This window comes from Castor canadensis, chromosome 1, assembly GCF_047511655.1.
Source record: "Castor canadensis chromosome 1, mCasCan1.hap1v2, whole genome shotgun sequence".
NCBI classification, from domain to species: domain Eukaryota; kingdom Metazoa; phylum Chordata; class Mammalia; order Rodentia; family Castoridae; genus Castor; species Castor canadensis.
The window spans coordinates 144,004,320-144,028,924 of NC_133386.1; the positions used below are offsets into that span (position 1 = coordinate 144,004,320).

General features: G+C 48.6%; 1 protein-coding gene across 5 annotated transcripts; it reads right to left on the reverse strand.

The window, feature by feature from the left end:
- Window positions 1-65: 65 nt before the first annotated feature.
- Apbb1 (amyloid beta precursor protein binding family B member 1) lies at window positions 66-24,605 on the reverse strand. 5 transcript variants are annotated; one of them, XM_074084711.1, is made up of 14 exons: window positions 24,240-24,403; window positions 16,668-17,408; window positions 11,321-11,496; window positions 11,165-11,221; window positions 10,994-11,079; window positions 10,822-10,885; window positions 10,241-10,390; window positions 9,761-9,888; window positions 9,251-9,365; window positions 9,006-9,090; window positions 8,649-8,732; window positions 1,104-1,219; window positions 729-905; window positions 66-645 (listed from the first exon to the last, which is right to left on the reverse strand). In XM_074084711.1, the coding sequence occupies exons 1-14, from the start codon at window positions 24,268-24,270 to the stop codon at window positions 478-480; spliced, it is 2,178 nt and encodes a 725-aa protein (XP_073940812.1). In that variant the 5' UTR covers window positions 24,271-24,403; the 3' UTR covers window positions 66-477. The 5 variants fall into 5 exon arrangements, with proteins under 5 accessions (XP_073940812.1, XP_073940821.1, XP_073940830.1 ...); XM_074084720.1 differs by lacking the exon at window positions 24,240-24,403 and adding an exon at window positions 23,861-23,993; XM_074084729.1 differs by lacking the exons at window positions 16,668-17,408; window positions 24,240-24,403 and adding an exon at window positions 13,040-13,188.

Here is a 24,605-nt window from a genome sequence, read left to right on the forward strand (position 1 = left end):
CAAGTTCCTCACTGAGGGGTTAGTAAGGGGGGTAATGGTGTGGTACTGGCATAGGAAGGCACACAGCAGCGCAGACAGACTTTATTAGTGATATCAGTTACAGCGAAGGTGCCCACAGAGCAAGGGAGAGGGGACCCATGCCTAGACCAGTCTCCTCCCTCTTCTGCCCCTACTGGGCTTTATGAGGATGGGGCCTGGTCTGGACCAGTTCCTCCTGCTCCACCTCAAACACTGGGGATGGAGAGCCTGAGCTGGCCCTTGCTTCCAGCTCCTTTTGTCATCAATGTAGTTTTATCACTTCCTTGAAGGGATTAGATCTCTCCCTCCCCAGCCCCTAGCCGGGAACCCTAGCTACTGAAGAAGGGCAGCAATGGGGGACTTGAGGCCTAGGAATGGCATCAAGGACCCCTTCATGTCCCAAACCCTTAAGGTCCCTGGGGCCCAACCCAGGCAGGTGGAGGGAGGAGAGAGGCTTCTTCATGGGGTTTGCGCCCCTAGACGTTTGGGCTTGAGGGAGCCCCACAGCGACTGAACGCCCCTGCGAACTGTCCACCCTACACGCCTGGCAACAGATTCTGCAGGGGGTGCTGGGAGGCAGGAGGTGGAGGTCTGGGAGCGGGCATCCAGACACTTCTGGTAGCGGAGCTGCAGAGAGGCAGAGGAGGCAGTCACTCTCCAGCTTATCACATGTGAGGTCACATCACCACCACACAACCCTACCTGCTTACCATGCAGGCAGCCTGCACAGCCTCTGAGAGGCTGGCAGCGTTGGGCTCGCACCAGAACATGTGGCAGCAGAAGGAGGCTGGGCCGGCAGCCATGATGAATGCAAACGTATGGACATCTCTGCCCACAGCCAGGAAGGAGAGGAAGCGCACCCGACACTCCCCCAGCACTGCCTCTGTCTGGAGGGAAGGAACCCAGTTAAAAAGGAACATCCCAGGACTGGAGATGTGGCTCAAGCAGTAAAGCACCTGCTTTGTAAGTACAAAGCCCTGAGTTCAAACCCCAGTACCACCAAAAAACAAACAAAAAGGAATATCCCCCGACCTTCTGTGTTCCTTATGCAAGGCATAATCACGCCTTCTATCCCAGCTCTTTACCTGCTGGTGCAAGATGGTAAGAGTAGCAGGGGCCACGCTGACGTGACTGGGGGTCCACTGCTCACGGCTACTGGAGGACAGGACTGACTCCAGGGCCCCATTAATCACGTCTACTCCTAGAAGACATGGACATGGATATAGCACCAGTGAGGGTAGGGAGACGATGCCCCAGCTTTACACTAGACATTTCAGCTCCACTCAAACTCAGGGCCTTAGCTCATCTCCATTCCACCAGCCTGCAGCCAGAGGACACATCTCTCTCTTCCTCAGTGCTTTCCTCCTTGGCTTTAGGGACTTCACATTTTTCTGTTTTGTTTTTGTTTTTGTTTTTCTATCTTGAATTCTACGCTTGGTTTTCTTCATTGCCTTTGTCTCTTCCTCCAGTCTCTTAAACTGACTGACCCTCAGCCTGAAATCAGATACTGAACTGCTTCATGCCACAACAGCGACCCAAATTAGCCAGGCCAGCCCTCTCCCAAGACCCAAACCTCTTCTTTAAGATATCCATTTGAGGAATTTTTACTGTGTCACATTGAGCTAAGTCATTACAATGGATTATCTCATTTATGTCCACACAACAATCTCACAAGAGTGTATTTTATTACCATTTTACAGATGAGGAAATTGAAACTGATAGACTAGGTAATATGCCTTAAGTCACATGGAGGAATGAGGATCTGCCTGTCCTCTACCTCTTCTCTGTATTCTTAGTTTCAGAACTAGAAGAGCTATTAAAATCTTGGTTCAGGCAGGTGCCAGTGGCTCATGCCTTTAGTCCTAGCTACTTGGGAGGCAGAGATCAGGGGGATTGTGGTTTGAAACCAGGATGGGCAAATAGCTTGTGACACCCCATCTCCAAAACAACCAGAGAAAAATGGACTGGAAATGTGGCTCAAGCAGTAAAATGCCTGCTTTGCAAGCTGAAGCCCTGAGTTTTCAAACCCCAGTCTAGAGCTGGCAGAGTGGCTCAAGCGGTAGAGTGCCTTCCTAGAAAGTGCAAGGCCGAGTCAGACCCCAGTCCCATCAAAAAAAAGACATAACAAACCCTAGTCTATTATATGCTGGGCATGGTGTGTACACCTGTAATCAATCCAAGCACTCAGGAGGCTGAAGCAGGAGGATTGTGAGTTCAAGGCCAGCCTGAGTTACACAGTGAGACCTTTTCTCAAAAAAAATTTATAATGCAGGGCTGGTGGAGTGGTTCAAGAGGTAAGAATGCCTGCCTAGCAAGTTCAAACCCCAGTGCTACCAAAAAAGAAAAAAAAAAAATCTACAATGTATTCAATGACTAAGAAACCCAAGGTGTCACTTCTAGATAAATCTCTTTCTCTTAAAACACTATAGTCTCTTCCACCTCAAACTGCTTTTAAGTACTTCCACTCAGGCATCCCATTTTTTTTCTTGAACGCAGAGAACCATGACAGGAGCGCACGGTTGACAGAGCAGTGAGTTCCAGTCCCTGCTGTACTTGTGAGCTGGCTATGTGATCTACTGTGTATTCGCAGTGTCAACACAAAAGGTGTATGCCTCTGTAGTCCATTTCCAGACCTTCTGCTTCTTTCAGCACCTTTGAGATGCCAGTAGGAGTACACCGCATGGCCCCTTTGTGGATAGAGGACAAAGCAGAGGATAAATGTCTTCCTTGAAAGTCTTCCCTAACTGTGGCCTTGCTCATCTTGCCTCTGGTTGGATCAAGGCCAAACTCCTCTCTGAAGCATACAAGTCTTCCAAAACCTGGCCTCATCTGAGGTGTCAAGCCTCATAATTTTACTTCTCCTTGAGCTTCAAATGATTTATGTAGCATTTATTAACATCTGATCTGGGCAAATGGACTGCTAGGCAGATGGGAAATATAAAGCAAGAGAAGAGGAAGATCTTACAGGTACAGACTGTGACTAAAGGAGAAACCTCTGTCTGGAGAGCCCTTCCCCCTTTGCCTGTCTGACAATTCCACATTCTAGGTCCCACCAGGAAAGCCTTCTCCAGGGCAGGGCGAGGACAAGTCTGAAATAACTCTTACCACAGTATCTTTAAGTGCTGGAAGCCATTTTTCCACATTGGACTATGGCTATCTCAAGGACAGAGACCACATTTAATTCATATCTATGTCCCTAGTCCTAATACATAGGCTTATCTGCTGAAGGAATTCCAGATACATGAGTAAGTCACCCTCAAGGCAGCACAGGCAAATGCACCAAACTAGTAAAACCAAGTAACTTGACAGTCCGCAGGAGGTGACAAGACATGCAGTAGTGGAGGGGTCATGCAATACTGCAGAGGACCTTTAAACTCAAGGCAGAGATATATGGAAATGGTCATATGTTTTGTGTACAGCCACACCACCCTGAACGTGCCCAATCCCGTCTGATCTCAGAAGCTAAGCGGGGTTGGGTCTGGTTAGTACTTGGATGGGAGATCATATGTTTTATGTCCTTCATTCTGTTGATATCATGTATCATATTGTTTTGTGTATAGTGAACCATGCTTTTATCTCTGGGATGAATCTGACTTGATCATGGTAAGTGACCTTTTCAATGTGCTGTTGAATTTGGTTGATATTGTATTGTGGGTTTTTGCATCTATCTCTATGTTTGTCAGGGATATTGGACTATAGTTTTATTTTTTCATAGTATCCTTGTCTGGCTTTGGTATTGGTGTAATACTGGCTTTGTAAAATGAGTTTGAAAGAATTCCATCCTCTTTAATTTTTTTGCAATACTTTGGGAACAACTGTATTAGTTCTTTAAACATTTGTTAGAATCCAGCAGTGTACTTACCAAGCCCTGGGAATTTTCTTGATGGGAGACATTATTGTTTATTAAATATCCTCCTTCATTAAAAAAAAACAAAAAAAAACCTCAAGGCAGAGGGATGTGATGTCTATGGCATTTAGGCCAGGACAATGGGAAATCTCAGAGTTCATAGAGGTGGGAAGGACAACAAAGTCAACTTGCTGAATACAGCTGGGCAAGGGTGGCTTACACCTATAATCCTAGCTACTTAGGAAGCAGAGATCAGGAGGATCACAGTTTGAAGTCAGCCCAGGCAAATAGTTCTCAAGACCCTTATCTCAAAAATACCCATCAAAAAAAAGGGCCGGTGGAGTGGCTCAAGTGATATAGCACCTGCCTAGCAAGTGTGAAACCCGGATTCAAAACCCCAGTACCACAAAAAAAAAAGAAAAAAAAAAAACATGCTGAATATGCAGAAGACTTTGGAGTAGGGCCTGGTTTTACACTCTAGGGAGGATTGACAGGATGTGGCAAATGTAATGGGACAATGTGGTCTGGAAAAAGGCTGCTAGATTTGATAACAATTCAGGACTAAAACCTATACCCTCACCACTAGCCCCACATTCCCTCTCCCTCTTACCCTCCCTCCCTGCTAATTTTTTTTCATATTAGTTGTTATTTTCTAACATAATATATGATTTACTTATTGTCTATCCTTGCAAGAACATAAACTACTTGAAGGCAACGATCTTTGTCAATTTTGTTCATTAATGCATACCAAGACCTAAAACACTGCTTGACACAAATCAGATACTCAATTTGCTGAATAAATGAATGAATGAATTCTGCAGCTTCTGGAGGGTCCAGTGTTAAAAGGGGTGTTAAGAGCCAGATGTCAGTGGCTCATGACTCCAATTCTAGCTACTTGGGAGGCAGAAATCAGGAGGATGTAGTTCAAGGCCAGCCTGGGCAAAAAGAGAGACCCTATGTCAAAAACACCCAACACAAAAAAGGCAGAGTGGCTCAACCAGTAGAGTGCATGCCTAGCAAGCAGTAGGCTCTAAATTCAATTCCCAGTAAAGGACAGGGGTGGATTACAAATAAAGGAGGAAGTGTGCTTACAAACCACTGGTCCAAAAGACCTGACTCAACCAGGGCAATCTCATGTAACTGATGGGGTGGCCAAGGATTGTGGGCAGTTGGTTTGGCATTGTGAGGACCTATGTAAGGTAACAGATCAAAAGGAGCAGATACTGGAGTGAGGCTAATAAATGGAAGAACCGAGAAGTATTTACAAGCTGAGGGTGAGAAAGAGGAGGGAACAAAACCAAAGGTATAGGGGTCAGTCAAGCCTCCTTTTTGCTCTGAGCATGCTTTTCTCACCTTCAGCTCCAAGTCTTTGGCATTTCTCCTTTGAAATCCTAATCCCCACTTTTCAAAGAAGGGCTCCCACTTTGGTGTTTTGTTTTGCTTTGGTATGGATTTGTTCTTTGATAATGGATCTCCCAATGTAGCCTAGGCTGGCCTCAAACTCACCATCCTCCTGCTTCCACCTCCCTAGTGCTAGGATTACAGATGTGCACTCCCATGCCCAGCCTGTCTTTGAATGTAAGGGTCATGAAAACAAGCATGTTTTGAAGAGAAGGGCAGAAGATAACCAGCATTTGAGTCTAGAACTACATTTCCTAGTTCTATAATCCGAGGCAAGTCTCGTTCATCCATACCTCTGTTTATTCATTCATCAAATACTTGTTGAGTTCCTGCTCAGTGTATTCTGATAGGATACCTGATCCTTGAATCAGTCTCTTCTTCCTACCTTTTTCTGGCTCTCACTGTTCTGGGAAGCATCATCCTCCTCCACCTAAAATTAAATTTTGGAGGACCTCAAGGCCTTCTTTCCCTTCCCACTTCAGGTTGTCACTTTCTGGGGTCAATCTCCTCCACAGTTGGCAACCCAAGCTCAGACTTCTACTCTCAGTTCCCAACCTGTGACTCCAGCTGCCAACTTGACTTTGCCCTCAGTTGCCCCAAAGGTACCTCAAACTCTGTCCAAAATTGAACTCACAATCTCTACACTAAAGCTGGCCTCTCCCAGCATCTGTGACTTAGAGAATGGCACCACTATCCAGTCAAGTTCAAATCCAGGAGCCCAGAAGTCAAAGTAATGTCTCTGCCTCTCAGCCTACAATCAATCAGGGCCTGTGGCTATTTTTTTTTTTTTTTTTTTTTGTGACAGCACTGGGGTTTGAACTCAGTGTCTCACACTTCCTAGGCAGGCACTCTTACCACTTGAGCCACTTCACCAGTCCTTTTTTTGTGATGGGCTTTTTGCAATAGGGTCTCAAGAATTATTTGCCCAGGGCTGGCTTCGAACCACAATCCTTTTGATCTCTGCCTCCTGAGTAGTTAGGATTACAGGCATGAGCCACTGGCACCCAACGAGACCTGTTGATTTTAATTGTTTAAGCATCTCTTAAACTTGCACACTCCTCTTCAGTTCCACTGTTGCCCAAGACACTCTCATAACTGGCTATGATCACTGCAAGATCCTCCTAACTTAACTCCCTACATCCACCTCCACTTGCTTAACATCCTTCTCCACAGTGTAGCCAAAGTGACCTTTATAAAATTCAAGTCTGCTTATGGCAAATGCAGTCCTGAAAGCCATTCAATGGCGCCAGAGTTTGGATGAGTGTCCCCCAAAGGTTTATGTCTTAAAGGCCTGGTCTCCAGCCCATGGTGCTATTGGGAGGCTGTGGAAACTTTAAGGAGTAGGCCTAGCAGGCTATCTGTCAGTGATTTCGGGTGTGCCCTCAAAGGGATTGAGGGACCTTGGCCTCTTCCTCTCCTTACTCTGTGGCTATGAGGAGAGTGATTCTACTATGCCACATGATCTTGCCATGATGTGTTCTTTGCCACAGATCTAAAAGCAATGGAGCCAACAAGGGGGACTGGAACTCTGAAACCATGAGCCCAAATAAACTTTTTCTCTCTTTAGGTTGATTATCTCAGCTATTTGTTTAGTAATGAATGAAGACCTGACTAGCAAAAACAACTCCTTATAGCTCTTAGCCTTTAGACCAAATCATTACCCTAGGCTATGAGGTCCCACACAGTCTGACCGCTTGCCCAGCTCTCAGCCCGGCCTTGTCCCACTAGCCTTCTCTCAATGCATCCCAAGTACCAAACACTCTACCAATCTGGACCCCCACATACACTATTCCTTCTCTCTGGAATGACTTTTTCCTGTCCTGCCCCTATCTCCAACTCACTTTCCCATGTTCACTTCCAAGCATTCTTTTTATTTCAGTTCAAATGTCACTTTCACAAGGAAGACTTTTTCATGAAGTTCCTCTGTTATATCTTGCTACTTTCTTTCCTTCAATGACTCAATTTATTACTACAGTTACTTGTTTGATTATTTGATTAATTCTTCATTTGTCTACTGTAAACTGCATGGAGGCGGGACTATGAACTTTGTTCTCCCAGTGCCTAACACAAGGCTGGGCACATGGTAGGTCACAAAGGTATTTGTTAAGTGAATGAATAAATAAATGACAGATACTACAAAAGCATAGTCTTTACCCTCAGTTCCTTACTTATAAACAGGTATTATCATAATCATAGCATCCTTGGAAACCAGGCACCAGTAATTACACCTTTAATCCTAGCTACTCAAGAGACAGAGATCAGAGAATCACAGTTTTTTGCTTGTTTGGTTAGTTTTTTTTCAGCACTGGGTTTGAACTCAGGGCCTACACCTTCAGCCACTCCACCAGCCCTTTTCTGTCATGGGTTTTTCTGAGATAGGGTCTCACAAACTATTTGCGTAGGCTGGCTTCAAACTATGATCCTCTTGCTCTCTACGTCCTGAGTAGCTAGGATTATAGGTGTGAGCCACCAGATCCAGCAAGGATCGCAGCTTAAAAAGTCAACCTGGGCAAACAGTTCATAAGACCCTACCTCAAAAACACCTAACACAAAAAAGACTGGTAGAATGGCTTAAGTGGTAGAAGGCCTGCCTAGCAACCATGAGGTCCTGTTTTGGTGGTACTCCAGTACCATCAAAACATTATACACACACACACAACTGTACAACTCTATGACAGAATGCTTGCCTAACATACACGGGCCTGTGTTCAATTCCTACCACTGCCAAATTAAATAAATGACATAATACAAGGAGCTACTTTAAAATAGTAAAGCATGTGCCAGTTATGCTCACTGCTTCCTTCTCTGGATGTGCACGGCCCACAGTTGATGCTGTAATGCTGAACCCAGATCCAGGCTGTTGCCTGGTATTTCCAGTCACTTAGCACCTGCCTCCCAAACCCACCAAAGTTTTTCCATGGAATGCAGGAATGGGGGCTCCCTTCATGCCTGGCTCAGCACCAGTCATGTGGCAGATGCTCAGTGAAGGCATGATTGCTGCTTCTACAGGCAGAGTCATGGCACAGCTAGGACACAGGTACAGGGAGATGGGATGCATTTCAAAGGATAGGGAAATACCAAGAACAATGAAGGTCCAGTAAAAGCAGCACTGGAGCTGGACACCAGTGGCTCACACTTGTGATCCTAGCTACTCAGGAGACAGAGGTCAGGAGGATCATGGTTCAAAGCGAGGCATAGCAAATAATTCGTGAGACCCTATCTCAAAAAAATAATCACAAAAAAGGACTGGTGGAGTGGCTCAAGGTGTAGGCCCTGAGTTCAAACCCCAGTACCACAAAAAAAAAAAAATCATTGGAAGGCAGAGTGGGAACAGAGCTCTAGGATCAAGGTGGTGGCCCCTAGGCGAAGAGGACACACATACCAACAGGTTTAGCAACGGGCACGTTCCCCAGGTAATAGACTTGGAACTTCTGCACCAACTCATTCTTAGGCGCTGGGAATTCCACTGTAGGAAGAAGAAGAGGGTCAATTGTGTCAGATCTTGCTAACGAGCTTCTAACATCAGGGCATAAGCTGGACATTTACACAGCCAAGGCCCCATCTGCATTCCTTCCCCTGCCTTCTTTTAACATTTTCCCTTCACTTATATGATCCAAAGTATTCAGCCTCCATGTGTTCATTGTTCTATCAGGTCCGTTCAGGAGTTTGCACCTTTTCTTGGGTCGTCCTACCTTAGCCAACAAAGCTAAGGTGGACCTAGTAGGGTTGTGATACTGACCTTGGAAAGGAATATCCACGAGTTTAGAGTGGTCCAGGGAAAGTCCATTTACCAAGCAGCGAGCATTGCGCCGTTCAGCCATGATCTGAGGAAGGAAGGAAGGAAGGAAGGAATGAGGGGAAAAGCAAGAGGAGAATGTATTAGAGCTTCATCACTCTGAGCTCCCCCACCCCCATGCAGCGACCCCACCCACACCCTTGTAGAGCAAATGTGGCAGCTAATCCAGGGAGGGGAAGGGGCCGTGCCTTAGAGCAGATCTCATGCAGGCTGGTGGCGATGTTCTTGGCAGGTGCCTCACAGCGAAACACGTGGCACTTGAGCATCTGGGTCAGCTTATCTCGAGCTACGTAGGCAAAGTCCCTGTTGGGGGAGGGTCACCTCAGTGTCTCCTAGAACCATTGAATGCTGAGCCTGGCCACCACCCCACCTATATCTTCCTGCCCATGGCAGCTCCTCCAAGGTTTTGGCCCTCAGATGATATCATCCTGTATGTGCTGCCTTCTGGAGGGTAGACAGGCAAGCATGCTGAGGTGGGGGTAATGGTCCAGCACAGCAGGTAGGAAGGGGCAGAGTAGGGAAGCTTGGGTGCTTCGAGGCCTCTGGTCCAGGGGTGGGAGGGGGCATGGTCAAGGTAAATAGGCATAGTACCTCTCTCTGGGTCCGGCAGCACAAGAAATGCAAAGAATAGAGTTAGGGAGGAAGGTTCTGACTGCAGGATGAGTCCCCATCCCCTCAATCCTAGGTCCTGCTCCTACCTTCCACTGTCCCGCCCGACGCCCCACACACGAATGCTGACAATGGGCTGGGTGTGCAGCAGTGCCTGGCTCTGTGGCTCTACCAGCTTTAGTGTCTCATCCTCCAGCTGTAACAGCAGATCCTTTCCCTGCAGGCCCAGGAAGCAGGCACTTAGTGGTACCACAGCTAGGAAGGTGGCTGATCTCTGCCACCTCTACCTCAGAGGGCATTTGCCACCACGGAGTAATCCCTTGTTTTGGTGTTAAGACCACCCACCTGCAGGCCTCACTCTAGTAGAGATCATATGCCCTCTCTCTCATGACTCTTCTTATCATCCCCATCACTGTTAAATAATCAGCCTGGGGTCATTCATCCATCCCACAGGACTGCTGCTTGGAGTGTGTCAACACCCCTCCCCCAACCTTCCCTTGGGTATGACAGATCTCACAATTCCCTGCACACTCCCACAGCACCACCACCTCACAGGCTCAGACCCTCACCTCTCCCCATCCCCCAGACATGGGGTCGTGCAGGTTATTTTTGTGGTAGGAAAGCTGACGGATGCAATTGTTGACTGCCACACTGCTGCGTCCCGGTGCCAGCTCCTCCTCAGTCATCTCCACCCAGCCTAGGGAGCGCACGGCAAAACACTGCCAGACACAGAAGGGTGGGAGGTCAAGGATCTAAGTTGAAACAGGAGGCACCTTGGGCACAGGACACAGATGAGTTTCTGACTCATAATATGGTGGGTAGGAGGTGTTCTGAATTAAGACAGAAGCAACCCAAACAGGATATGGCCAGAGGGAGGGAGCTCTCAGAGGAGAGCCCTGCTGGCACACAGATGCCTCTGATCCAAGCCTGGAAGAATCTCTAGGAGGTTCCCGATCTGCTTGAGTTAAATAATAAAGATTCTCCAGCTCAGACACAGGGCTCTATGCTGAGATTCAAAGAACCCCTAATCCAGGACCTGTGAACTTTACTGCAATCACAGACACCCCCAGACCCCCAGAGTGCAGCATGAGGGGCTGTCTTGCACATAAGGGGCCCCAGCCTAAAGAATGGGTGGTGGTTTTGAACAAACCTTGATCCCTGGGTTGGCATTCCGTAGGGGCTGCTTCTCCTCTTCTTGAGGCAATGGCTCTGGGCTGAAGGCAGATGGGAACACTTGACACAGCACCCCCATACATGGAACTGTCCCACGGCCCTTTTACATATATCTACTAACTGCTAGCCCACTGTATCTGGTGACTCACCTGAGGCTCTGAGTTGGAAAGGGCAATGTCCCCTCCTCAGGGTCCTTTAGTCCCAACTCCATTGGGGCCTCCTCACTGGGTTCATCCTTGGGAAAGAGATTGAGGAATTGGGACAAAAATGATGCCCCTTCTCTAGCTACCCTCATGGTTGAAACAGGTCCCCTCACCCACCTTCCAAAATTCTCCATCCTCAAAACCTTCTCTGTGGGCAAAGCCGGTCCAGGTGAGCTGGAGAGGAACAGGAGCAGGGAGTGGTTGTTTTATCCTGTTCTAACAGCATACACCCCTCCACCCCTGGTCAAGAAACAACAGGCCAAGGAGCCTCACCTGAGACTCCTCTTGGGGGCTGCTCCCCTGTGAGGGAGAGACCCGGCCGGGGGGTTCCCACTGGGTAGTCCCTGTTGGGATGTGCCAGTAGTAGGTCCCTGAGGTGTCCTGGACCCTCATCCATCCAGCTGGCAGATCGGAATCCGTCTCGAAGGCGTTGGGGTTCCAGAAGGAATCTACCAGGTGGGAGGCTTGGTGAAGGTCGGCCCACCCAACAGGAAGTCAGTGGATGCTTATGCCTATGCCCTATCCCCTCCCTGAAATCCCATGGCTGAGAAGGAGGGTTGGGTGGAAGGGCTACAGCACAGCATGGTTCCTACTTCCTTCTAGAGCCTACAGTCTGGAGTCACCACATGGGGGCCAGCAGTAGGGAACATGGCTCAGGTCTCCTGGGCCCTGCTGCTGCCTAATGTGGCCACATGGAAAGAAGGAAGAAAGCAGGGAAGAAAAAAGGAAGGGAGAGAGGGAGTCTGAGTGGCCCCCAATTAACCTACTTTCATACATTATACATACTCACATCCCAAAGTTGCACATCCTTACCAGCTTCCTGACACATACATGTGCACACAGACACACAATATAGGCAAAGCCATGCCACACACCTGTGCAGCCATAAAAATGAGTGTGCAACAAACAGAAAATGCCCAGCAGGCATCACATACAGGTGTACATGTGAGTTCAGGAACAAACACACACATACCAATTCCTTCCATAAGAATAGTGGACATGTGTAGCTGTATATAACAACCCCTGCCACATAGTTGTGCAGATACCCATACCATCACAACCTCCAACATATGTGTGAATATCACACATATAGGAGAACACACATTCAGACACAAAACATATGTCAACCTCTGTCACGTCTGTTCAGACCTACACTCACACCCTGACCCCTACCACACACAAGTGCAAGCAAACATGTCACGCACATACGCATATAACAAGCATCTGTGACATATGCCCCTCCTCTGCCAACAGAGCCACACTACTTCATCCCTGTCATCCAACCCAGGCATCCTCTTCCTCTGCTCTCCCTGCCAGCCCCACCCCACATCATGCCCAGCCCTGTGCTGCCCCTCACCTGGGCTGCTGTCCTGCAGGATGATGGCCAGGAAGAAGTCCTGGGAGAACATGGTGCTAATTCCTGGCCCCTCCTGCTTCCACCCGCCCTCCTCACAGCCCCTCCAGCCCAGCCAGCTGGGCTCACAGCCTGGTGCTGGACTGCAGAGAAAGGCTCATCCCACCCCCTTCTCACCAGGGCAGAGTGTCTGCTAGGCAAGATCCTCCCCCGCCTGAAGCTCTCTAGGGAGGGGCTAAGACCACCATACTAGGGAACCTCCTTGGGGCAGGGAGCAGGTGAGGAAGAGGGGGCTCATGAGACCCCAGTCCTTCCTGCTCACACCTTTTCTTCTTTACCCTGTATCCCATCCCCCCATCCTGAATCTCCATCCTCCCCTTCAGCGGTCAGCTCAATGCCATACTTAAGCCCAGGAACACCAGGGGACTCAGCCACTTGGGAACACCCCAGCCACCTGGGGCCCTGCAAAGCCTATAGCTCTCAGCACAAACAGGGTGTGGCTTCAAGGCCTTCAGGAATCTGATCCCCTTCTGTCTAGAAGTTGCCCAGCACTTCGACCCCAAGAGTGGTCCTTGAGGGCCTGGGTCCTAGCAAGCTTGAGACAGGGCTTGGGGCGTCCCAGCACCACCCCCCCTCACCTGCCAGGGCCCAGCTAGGCTGCAGCGTCTCCTCGGCAACCGCAGCACCAGGACTGGCTGGGAGTGCCCAGACTGCTGACGTGCTTCCCGTTACCAGGGAAACCAGGAATCCTGACTGGTCCAAGAGGCAGCACTGAGGGACAGGCAGTTTCAAGATCCAGGCTGCTGGGCGACCAGGCACAGAGGAGCTGGGAGTGGGCGTGGTTACACCAAGGTGTTTGCACACCTGATATGAATTATTCAGGCCACAGTACATCGCTATCCTTAGCATACAAAATAGGATGGGTCCACAGACACACAATGAGAAGGGGTTCTTCTCGTCCATCTACCTTCTAGGCAGCCATCACACCTCTCCAACCCCCATTTCCCCCCACGTTAAGCCATGACATTCAGCTGAGGCTCAGTAAGTATCTGTTCTTCCCCCAGAGCCCTTCCATTGCCCTCAGGACTCTCCTGTTAAAACCTTCCAGGAACACCAGCACCACCCCCGCCTTCTACAGTCACAGCCTGCTTCACGGAGGGTCAGGAACTTCTGGAATCTGAGGGCCAATTCACCATCTCCTGCCTGAGTCACACACACTAATCCATCTGTCATCCCTGCCAGCCTGTGCCTTCCTGCTTCAAAGAGCTTCATCCTTCCGATCTGTCCTGGAGGGGCAGCTTCTCCTTCCTTGACCATCTGGGATGCCCTTCTGGAGCTTGGCATATCTCCCTCCAAGCATAGCCCACCTGGGCCTTTGTTTCCACACACATGCATTTATTCCAGAATATATGCTTTAACTCCTGCATCAGTTCCTGCTGGCACTCACACGTGAATCCAAATGGTCATATTCCTTCCTTCATTCATTTGTCCATGAACGCCTTAGGGTTAAGCCAAGTGTACTCATTTGCTCAGGAATCTGCAATTCACTTAATGCTCTCTCCTTTTCTCCACCCCACATCACTACCATAGTGCAGACTACTAGCATTTTTTTCACCTGGATCATTGCAACTTCGTAAGTGGTTTCCTTCTTCCCATCATCTCCTCTAATCTGGGCTGCACATTATAGCTTGAATGATTCTTTTGAGGTGCTAAATGAATCAAGTTACTCTCCAGTAACTTGACCACTTAACCACTTTCTCTTGGTCCTCAGGATAAAATCCAAATTTCCTCCTCAGGTTTTATTACTGTCATGAGCCCCTGTCTGCCTGTCAGCTTTACATCTAACCACTCTCCACCCCCTTAGCTCTTTGTGCTTGGGACACATTCCTCATCCTTTCCCAAGCCCAGCCTCTCTCTCTCCCCTCCAACTTCACCTATCAACCAGTCCTCCTTCAGACATCAGCATAAGGGCCACTTCTAAAAACTGACCTACTCCCCTTTCCCCCACTACATACATAGGCAGGTAAGGTGCCCTTCTCTATCTTCCTTTCCCACCAGTTTATCATACTGATTGTGACTGTCTATTTCTCTCTCCCCACTAGACTGTGAGTGCCCAGAGGATAAAAACATGTTTTCCCTAAAGGGTATATTCCAGCGTTTAGGGCAAGACCTACCACAGTACATGAATCCAACACAGGCAATAAAATTCACTCATTCATCACTCACTCACTTAATTCACTCATTTTTGCATTCAATCAACAACTTTGTGGACATCCTAGGACAGGGAAAGAGAAAACAATTTTTGCTCAATCCTATCCTAAAGGAGCTCAAACCTCCTCTGTGGCCTTCACAGTCATAGCAACACAATCATGAAAGAGTAAGCAATGACTCAGCCCCTGCCCAAGGCTGGCCTCACACCTTTGCCCTCAGCACTCAGAGTGCTGAGGGATCATCCACCAGTGCATGATCCTTAAGACTGAGGTCACTGCCATACCCAGCATGCCCTTCCCAGCTCTTCAGCACTTCTACCCTCCCACCTCAGAGACTAGAAGTGCAGTGACCAGTGACCACCCCAGGATCCACTAAGCAGCTAAGCCTCTCTATTTCGCCAATGACTCACACTCCCTAGGGTTGCAAGCTAGCCACCTGCTACTTCAGACTGATGTAAACCGCAAAGATTTTGTGTGGCCTGTACAGTGCTTTTAAAAAATCAGAGTTAGTACCGCTAACATACAGAAATTGGGTTTTACATCAATATCTAACTTTCAGTTTCCCTTGAACAAGGTTTCTTCAGCTAAATCAACTATTTGCCTACCTGGATATTGATTCACAGTCCAAATTCTTAAAGGGTGGAGACATGTATTAGACAACTGGGAGAACTGTAAACATTAACTAGCTATTTGGTGGCATTAAGGAATTGTTCAATTTTGTAGGTATCATGGTGGAATGGAATGGAATCATGGTGTTTGTTTTCTAAGAGTTTTTTTTTTCTTTCAGAAATGCATGTATAAACATTTACAGATGAAAGTATTTGCTTCAAAATAACCTTGGCTGGGTCCAGAAGTGACTGGGACATAGATGAAGCAAGATTATCTTTATATTGATAATTACTGAAACTGGGTTAGGGGTAAATCAGGCTCATTATTCCATTACTTCTACTGTTGTATGTGCTTGAAATAGTCCACAGTAAGTTTTTCAAAGGGGGATAGTATGCAGCTTTCTCAGCTCATCTGAAACGCATGAGTTTTTCCTAATTTTGCGTGTGTGTGTGTGTGTGTGTGTGTGTGTGTTACCAGAGATTGAACTCAGCACCTCATGCACAGTAGGCAAGCCTTCTACCACTGACCTGCATCAGTAGCCCCTTTAATCCTTTCTTACACTCCCATCCACAAAATTTCTGGGTTGTGGCTACAGCCCACTATTTCTACTCTTTTTTTCCTAAGCTCTGTTGCATCTCTATGTTAACATGGGCAAATGTGGAGACTCAACTTATTTAAATGGGACATATTTAATGATCAATGCTTATCATCTAATATGTATCTCCTCTCCCCACAAGAAGTATATGTTAATTCTTCCCTTGTTACCTGTTAGTCAATATTCTATTCCTGACAAAACTGTATCCTTGCAATGGCCAGCACGGTACTCTGCATGGGGCAAGTGAATCATAACACAAAACACCTCCATCTTTTCACACAGAATTCTTTAGGGATGTGTTGACCTGTTAAACAGGGAAGACTGATCCTAAGTGTACCCAGCACATCATGCTGTGTGCACTGGTGGCAGTGTAACATGGAGCTGAGAGTTCAGGCCTGGACTCAGACCTGGTTTAGATCTCAGTTCTGTTGTGATCCCAGACTGTGACCTTCAGAAAGCTGCTAAACCTCTCTGGGCCTCTTTTTCATCATCTGTAATATTGACATAGTAACCATAATCTACTTCACAGTGTTATTGTTAGTATTAAATACTGTAATGCCGAGCAGCAGAAAGCCAATTATTTAGTAAGTGTTCTCTAAGCTGACCAGTCCACATATCAACCATGATAGCATGCATAACAAACAGATCCATCCATCATGCCACACATGATGGGTAGGTCCTCTAAAACTGTCCAAGCACTCTCTGAATGAGAAAACTTGGACTCAGTCTGCTGTGGACTGAAGACACAGCCTCTGCCAACTCATGTCCAGGTTGGCCCTGACCTCTGCAGGGAGAAGCCTGACTTCTGACCCCAGGCCCTCCCACATTCCCATCTCAAGCTCCACCAGGTACCTGTGTCCTCTGGAGAGCCATAGGAGGGACTGCCCTGGGATAAGGTAGCCCAGCTTGAGTCCTCATCGCTGGCTGCACTGTTCCGCATGCCAAATAGTAGGCTGGCACTCTTGCTGTGATCCCGGGGGCCATCTGTAAGGGCCTGGGGCCCAGGGGGGACTTCTGCACTCTCCAAAGGCTCAGGCAGCCCTGGAGGAGAAGACAAGTCCTCCTCCTCCTCCTCCTCCTCCTCCTCTTCCTCGTAGTCATCCTCCTCAGCCTCCCCTGCTGCTTTCTCCTCCCCCTCATCTGGCCCCTGATCTTGGGTGCTGATGATCAGGCCAGGACCACGAAGCCCTCGGTTGGCTGTGTTGTGGGCCGAGAGCTCCAGCTCAGAGTATAGATGCATCAGGCCTTTGGGGCCCAAAGGTGCTGTTTCAGGCTCCTGGTTGGCCTCCTCTGCCAAGGTCAAGGTCACATTGCGGTTCTGGTCACGGTGAGCCGTGGCAGCCCGCCGGAGCTGGTTCTGGCCCTCCTTTAGCCACTTGGCATTGGCAGGGCCTGGTTCAGGCCCACCACCCTCCCCCATGGCACTGCGCAGGTCCTTGGGTCCCACAGCTGTGGCCTGCAGCTTGGCGTTGAGCAGCTGGTTGTGGGCAGCGTGCAGAGGCAGGGGTAGGCTGAGTGTAGGGCCTCCGCGGCTGTTGGCATTAATGGCCGACTGGCTCAGTGAGGAAGGAACAGACATGGCCTTGGAAGATCCTGTGGGGTGGGGAGGGAAGACCACATTGGGTTTCTGGGCAGGACAGCAGCATCCCTGCTTCCATCCCAGGCCTTTGCCTGTCCCTCACCTCCCCACTCCTGTAGACCACCACACACGGATCCATGTCCCATGAGCTACTTCCCATGAGAATGACTGGGCTCACCTTCTGCCCCTGTACCATCAACCCCACCACAAGCTAGGCCCAAGTCTGCAACCCACCCCATTCCCAATTCCCAAACCTTAAACTTCCTAGGATAGCAAAGCCAGTGCCTGCTCTGCCCTCACTACTACCAGCCGGGCCTCTGCACAATGGCTCTCTGTGCATGCCACCCCCCAGTCCTCCTCCCAGCTTACTGTGCCAGGAAAACAGCTGGCATGGGACTGGCTCATGCTAAGTATTGGACATTGGACACTGACTGCCCCTTTCCTCCTGCCACACTGCTATCCCAAGACCCATCACTGTGAGCTCTTCAATCTCTATTTGTATCATTATAAGCCACTGAGCACAACCATCCCTAAAACCCACTCTACACTAGGGACTGTGTGGACAGGAGTAAATGAGTGTAGAGCCGGCCCGGGAAGGCAGGTCACACAAGAAAGACCTTCAGCTCCAATTCAGCCAGTTGAAGCTATGAAGTATTCCATCAGAGGCACCAGTTCCTCTGCCAGCCTTGAAATGTCTGAGTCATCTCAGGAGGCTTTAATCTGGACCCTCCAGCCATTCAGGTTTTTGCCCAAATGTTACCTCCTCAGTGATGTCTTCCCTAAGTACCCATTTAAAAGTTTCAGCAACCCCACTCTTCTCAGGCAGCTATCACCATCTGACAAGCTAATTTACTATTTATTTTATTTAATGATTGTCTCCTCATGACTGAGCTTCATACTGATGAGGATTCCCCTCCCCCTCCCCCTTCAATGTAGTATGCCTAGTGTTTAGCATAGTCCTGGCACAGAGCAAGAACTCAATAAACATTTGCTGAATGTATGAATCTGCCCTCCCATCTCTCTCCTAGCCCCCATTTTAGCATCTCCTGGTCCACAGTGACAGCTGGCCCCTCTTGTCCCCTCAGACACCATCCTCACGAGGATGGTGATCATGGATCACCCCACCACCAAGGTCTGACTCTTACCCATCCTTCCAGGCTCTCTGCCCCCGGACCTATCCTCTAGGCCCCATTCCATCCTACCCACTCACCCTGACCTTCCACTGTTCTGGTATTCTCTTTCCATGACCTCTACTATAAAATGTGACCCCCCAAAAAGAACTCCTCCTGGTCCCCCACCTCCCAGTTCTTTCTCCCTGACCAACCACTCTCCAATTTTTCCCCATCCTGAGCCCTCACTGCCCTCCTTCAGCCAACCCTTACCTATTCATTTCTTTCCCTGATAGTCTCACTTAGATCTGCTTCTTCCTACTTGACACTTCCTCAATACACAAATCCTCCTCACTGACCATTCCAACACACATTGCAGTTCTTTCTTTCTGACTCCCACTGTACAATTCTTTCTCTTCAGTTTCTTATCTGAGTTCCTCATCTCCCTGTTCCCCAACTAAGGCGCTCTTCCCTAACTTGCCACTGCTCCAGTTCTCACTGCCACCTGCACTGAGTGGAGTGTTACAGGCTACCCAAGCAAGGCTCTCCCATTCTTCCAGGTACAGTGCATGATCCTGAGGCAGGAGCCACAGTTTGCCTTTCTAACATTTCTAGCTCCTCAGACCCTAGCACAAGGCTATCATACAACTGTAAAATAAATGAAAAAAGATTGCTCTCCATGTGTCTCCCTCACATGTAACTATTAGTCTGCTCAAGGTGGCTCAAGCTGGACAATGAGGAAATTCATAGTCATTGGAATAAATGAAGAAAAAAAAAATAAGCAACTCTGCCTCCACCCAGAACCACAGTAATCTTCCAAAAATGGAAACTAGATTGTGTCACTTCCTGGTTCACAAAATTAAAGAGCTCACCCAGTGCCTTTAGGATAATGTCTGAGCTCATTAGCAAGACACTCAAGAGGCCCCTTGAGCCAACACTTATGACCTCTCAACCCTTCCTGCCTTCCCACATCTTATACTCCAGCCACATGAAGTGTGGCAGACTCTAGAACATGTCACACATGAAAAACAAAGCCTTGAGTCTTTGTTTACACTGTTTCCTCAGCCTGGAATCCTGTCGCCCCTTGTAAGAACCTCTTCTTGTATTTCAAAACTTGGCTCAGCGGTCACAGCTCCTAAACAATCTTTCCTGTTCCCTCCCGACCCTTGGGACTGTTCTGTCCTTTGTGTCCCACAAAACCAAGTATCACATGCTACCAGAGTATCTGAGACCACATCTTATTCAATTTCTCATTCCCATTGCCAAGGAGAATGTGCTCTGTATCTGTCAGAGTGGTCATTGTCTAAAAGGAAAGGAAGGATACAGGAGACAGGCACTGGGGTGGAAGGAACTAGGAACTAGAAAGCTTAGAACTGGCCAGGAACCAAGAAAGCTTGTGTAGCCCCATGGGCTGAGAATGGGCAAAGGCAGTCTTTGGGAGGGTGCTGGAAAATGAAGGGGCCCCGAGAGGACAGTAAGATGTGACAGGAGTCTTGAACAGGTGAGATCTGGCAGAGATCCAGGAAAAGAGGGAAGGAATTCCCTTAAACCAATACCCTGGCTCAAAGACTGTTCTAACAGTGGCATCTTCATAAGTTTAAGGAGGTCGAAGACCCCATGACTCTACCAAGCTCAGGGTACCTTAGGGATGATGAGCCAGCCCTCCTCTGAAGCAGTGACAGAGCTAAGGTTCTCAGAAGTCAGGAAGTATGCTCTGAGAAGGGCACATGCTCTTGTGATGTTGGGACAGTGAAGAGTTAGGTAAGACTTCAGGGCAGAAAGTACCAGGGAAATTTGGTTCTAAGTGCTGACACACAGTGTGGTCACCGTCGCTTCACTTTTTGAAGCCCAAAGGATGGGGCAGGGCCCTCTGGACAGGAAAAAAAGGGGCAGCAACAAAGTCTCGTACCACAGGAATACAAGCTTAGTTCTGTTCAAAGATAGTTGACTAGACCAGGCCCTGTGCTAGGCATGGGAGGTGGGGGAGGAGAGTGACAAATAACAAAGAAATGGTTCCTTCCCTGGAGGAGCTCATAGTCCAGGGGGAAAGAGCCATCAAAAACTTGTCACAGTGACATATAATGCCAATCTCTAGAATATCTCCTGGCACATATAAGCACTCCCTACTTGTTGAACAATTGATTAAGTATTGTTATGGGGGAAGAACAAGGCATCACCAGAACCTGGACTTACTCTAGCCCAGGCACAGTGAAGCCTGCCTGAGCCTCCAACCCAACTCTCTTGTACCACCCCTTCAAATCCTCTGTCCTCTCAAAGACGATCTCTCCTAATTTACAGAGGAAAGGGAAATCACTAGTTGAGGAGCATCCTCAACTTACCAACTTATTTCCTCTCTCCCTCCCTTTTTTCCCTTTTTCTTTCTCTTCCTTCCTTCCTTTTCTTTCACCAACTACTGCAGAATCCTTCCCATCATGCCTTTCTAGGATTATATACATCATTTATCCATTTTCTCTTCTATATGATTAACCTGTTTTTCTCAATGGGACCAAGTTGAAAACAAAATTTCTTGATTCAAAACTCTTCCAGAGCTACTTATTGCTTTACTTCTTTTCTCCCCCACACAGGCAAACTTCTTGAAAGAGTTCTTTACTCAGTTGCCATTTCCTCACTTCCCACTCCGCTTCCCAGCCTCCATTCCAACTCAGATACAGCTCCTACCAAGGCCCACATGATTCCTGTGTCATTTAATTCAGTGGACACTGGTCACCTTGATTCACTCTCAGCAGTATTTGACTCCATGAACCTCTCATCTAGCATACATTCATATATTCCACACTCTTCATTCCTGACTTTCTACACTTCTGGCTAACTGTTTGCTGGCTTCTTAGACTCCCTTGCTTGCTCATCTTCCTCTACCAGCCATTATAGGCTGAGTTCCTTACAGCTTATTCTTATGCCCCTTTCTCTTCCTTACCCTGAATTTAATAGGGGTATTCACTCATCCCCATAGCTTCAGTTACCACCTATGTACTTCCAAATTTACTTGTCCATTTCAGCTCCTTCATCTGAGTATCAGACATTCAACTTTCTTCTCAACCACTTGGTATCTCAAAGGCCTCTCTTATTTGGTCCTCTTTCAAGATTTGGGATCATGTAATGATATGACCACCTTCCTTTTGTGTAGATTAGAAGAAGGGCTACCATCCTAGACACATCCTTCTTCATCACTCCCTATATTCAATCAGTCCCCAGGTAATGATCCTTTTCTCTCTGAGAAAAATTATGGAACTTTATCCACTCTACATCTCTACTACCATCAACAATCTACACCAAGGTCGAAGACCTTAAGATGAAAATTCTAAGCATGGCCTAAACTATCCCGTTAGCGTAGCTCCTATTTTCTTCCCTCTAGGCCCCCAGCTTTAGTTACTCTCCTCTCCTGCCTACGTGGCTTTCTTTTGATTCGTTGAAGGCATCATGCTCTGTCCTTCTACATGATTTCCCTTGTGCCTGGGACCACCTTCCTCTATTTTCTTAGTCCAATTAGCCCTATTCCTCCTTTACATCCTAGTTCATCATATTTTCAGAGAAGCCTTCCTTGGCCTTTTCTCCCTATTTCCCAAACCAGTTTAGCTGCTGTTCTTTGTGTGCTCTCAATGCACCATACATCATTCCTTCATGGTATTTATTACATTTGTAATGTTCTGTTTTGGTTTTTTGAGACAGGATCTTACACTATACGCCAGGTTGGCCTCAAACTAGAGATCAACCTGCTTCAGCCTTCTGGGAGCTGAAATTACAGGTGTGCACCCATCTTTTAATTTTATTCTTATTTCCTTTCCCTCATAGATTGTCAGCTCCATTCGGACAAGGAACCAGTCTATTTTGCTCATTAACTTCATCTTTAATACCTAATGCAGTGCCTTGTATACATTAGATGCTCAAATCCTATTTATTGAATGAATAAATGATCAGATGCATTTTTTAAAGGATCACTATGGGTGCTGTGTTGAGAATAGCTAAGGGGAGCTCTGCAAGAGGGCATGCTATTAGAATAGTCAAGGGAAAAAAGACAGTGGCCTAGATTAAGTTTCATAGCCGTTGGGGTAGAATGAAAGGAATGAATTTGAGAAATATTTAGGTAGTGGATATGACAGAACTTGGTGAAATTAGATGTAGAGATGAGGAAGAGTAGTTAATTTACAATGTTGCCCAGGATTCCAGCCTGACTGGAAAGCAGCCATTTCTGAGATTTGAAGGAAGAGCAGATTTGGAACCCTAAAGGAGGAACCAGCAAGATAATTCAGCTTGGGATCTGCAGGTTTGCAATTCCTATTGGGACATCCAAAGGGATGTCAGAAGACAGTTGGATATGAGTCTGGATTTCAGGAGAACAGTCTGAGCCAGATACATAGATTTTGAATCATCGGCATATATACAAAATTTGAAACCTTGGGAATGACTAAAATACCTAGGGAGAAAGGACAGAATGAGAGAAGACAGCTCAGAACAGAACCAAGAGCCTCATCAATATATACAGAGAGGAGGAGAAAGCACAGTACATTGAGAAGCAGCAGACAATGCCTAGGAGAGAAATTGGGAAATGTTTCAAGGAGAGTGAACTGACATGTACCAACTGAATCCTATTAAAAGGTAATGGGAACCACAGCAAAGTATCTGTTGGACTTTGCCACATTGGAGATCTCAGGTGACCTTGGCATGGACAGCTTTTAGTGGGTGTCAGGGACAAAGTGGAGTGAAGAATGAGTGGGAAGTTAGGCTTTGAAGGGTGGAGAAAGCTGAGACCTTGGGGGCGTGGGGGTGGGAGTGGAGGCCTCAGAATGCAAAAGACATACAGGCCTTGAAATACGTTCATAATAACCTCTGAACTGGAGGTGGGAAAACTGCTCCTAATGGGTGCTCCTGCCAGAGCTAGGCCTCCTTGCTAAGCTGGGGACACAGCCGGCCCCACGGCACACCCCTCGGTCGCTGAAGGCAACAGAATGCGGCTTGACAGATCCCAGGCCTGGGGCTCGGGCTGTAATCCTTGCAGCCTGCCTTCTACCCCACCCCACGTCCGCTTCCCAGCTTAGACCTCCCTTCCCCCACTCACCCACCGCCCCTCGCTCCGCGTCCCACATACTTGCCCCCTAGTCATCCAGGAGGGGCCGAAGGTAAAGATCAGGGGAGGGGACACTATGAGGACCAAAGTGGACCCTGTAAGGGGAGACGGGAGGGTGGTCCGAACGCGCGTGGTGGGAGGGCGGCCCGCGGGGGATGGGGCCTGGCCGGGGGACCCGAGCCGCTGCAGGGAAGGGGGCTTCAGGGCCTGTCGACTGCTGGGAGATCAGGATTCGGCCATTGGGGCTGGGCTCCAGAGCAGGGGCAGCTCCTACCTGCGCGGAGAGGCCCCAGGCCCAGGTGACAGAGGTGGCTCAGGCTGCGGGGCTCGGGCTCCACCGCGGCTTCTCCATCACAACATCCCCCGCCCAGGAGCGCGCGGGCCGCGGGGCCGCGCCCCGAGCGGCGGAGGCGCGCGGGGGGGAGGGGGAGGCGCGCGGGGCGGGGGGAGGGGCGCCATCTTGGGCCGGGCGCGGGCGCGCGAGGCCTTAGGGGCGGCGCTGGCTGGAGCTTATCCCTGCCCCACCCTGCAGGACCCTCATCGCTGGTGATCCCAATGGCCAAAACCTCCTGGCCCCCGACATGGTTGCTTCGGGTTCCCTGGGACCCCTGCTTGGCATGACACCGCCCTCCACCACCATGTCACAGACTCACCCTGCGCGCCCACGGTGCTCTGGCCCCGCATCCCCGCAGGGCGATGCACCGGGAGGTTGGAGCCCGAGCTGCGGTGGTGGTGCGGAAACCCTGCGCGCCAGGAGCTGCTCGGAGAAGGCAGCTTGCTGTGTTCTTGTGGCAACACTCCTGACGTCCGAGTGGGGAGGCAATGAGGACACAGCGTGGGTGATAACAATAGCTCGTATTTATTGACCGGTTACACTGCCAGGCTCAGTGTTCAGCCGTTACATGCATCAGTCCTAATCAGCCTTGTGCAATCGCCACAATTATTATTCTCGTGTTTTCAGAGGCAGATGCTGAGATTCAGAAAGGTAACATGACTGACTTGCTTGCAGTCACCTGTAA

Bases quoted from the DNA above. Each gene is read 5' to 3' on its own strand.
- Apbb1 (XM_074084711.1), bottom strand. From the start codon at position 24,270: ATGCGGGGCCAGAGCACCGTGGGCGCGCAGG. The intron at 11,222-11,320 runs GTGAGGCTCCTT...GTTCCTCTCCAG, and splicing joins GCCCCCAAGAGGAGTCTCAG to CTCACCTGGACCGGCTTTGC. The intron at 9,366-9,760 runs GTAGGAGCAGGA...CTCCCCCAACAG, and splicing joins GTCGGGCGGGACAGTGGAAG to GGACTTTGCCTACGTAGCTC.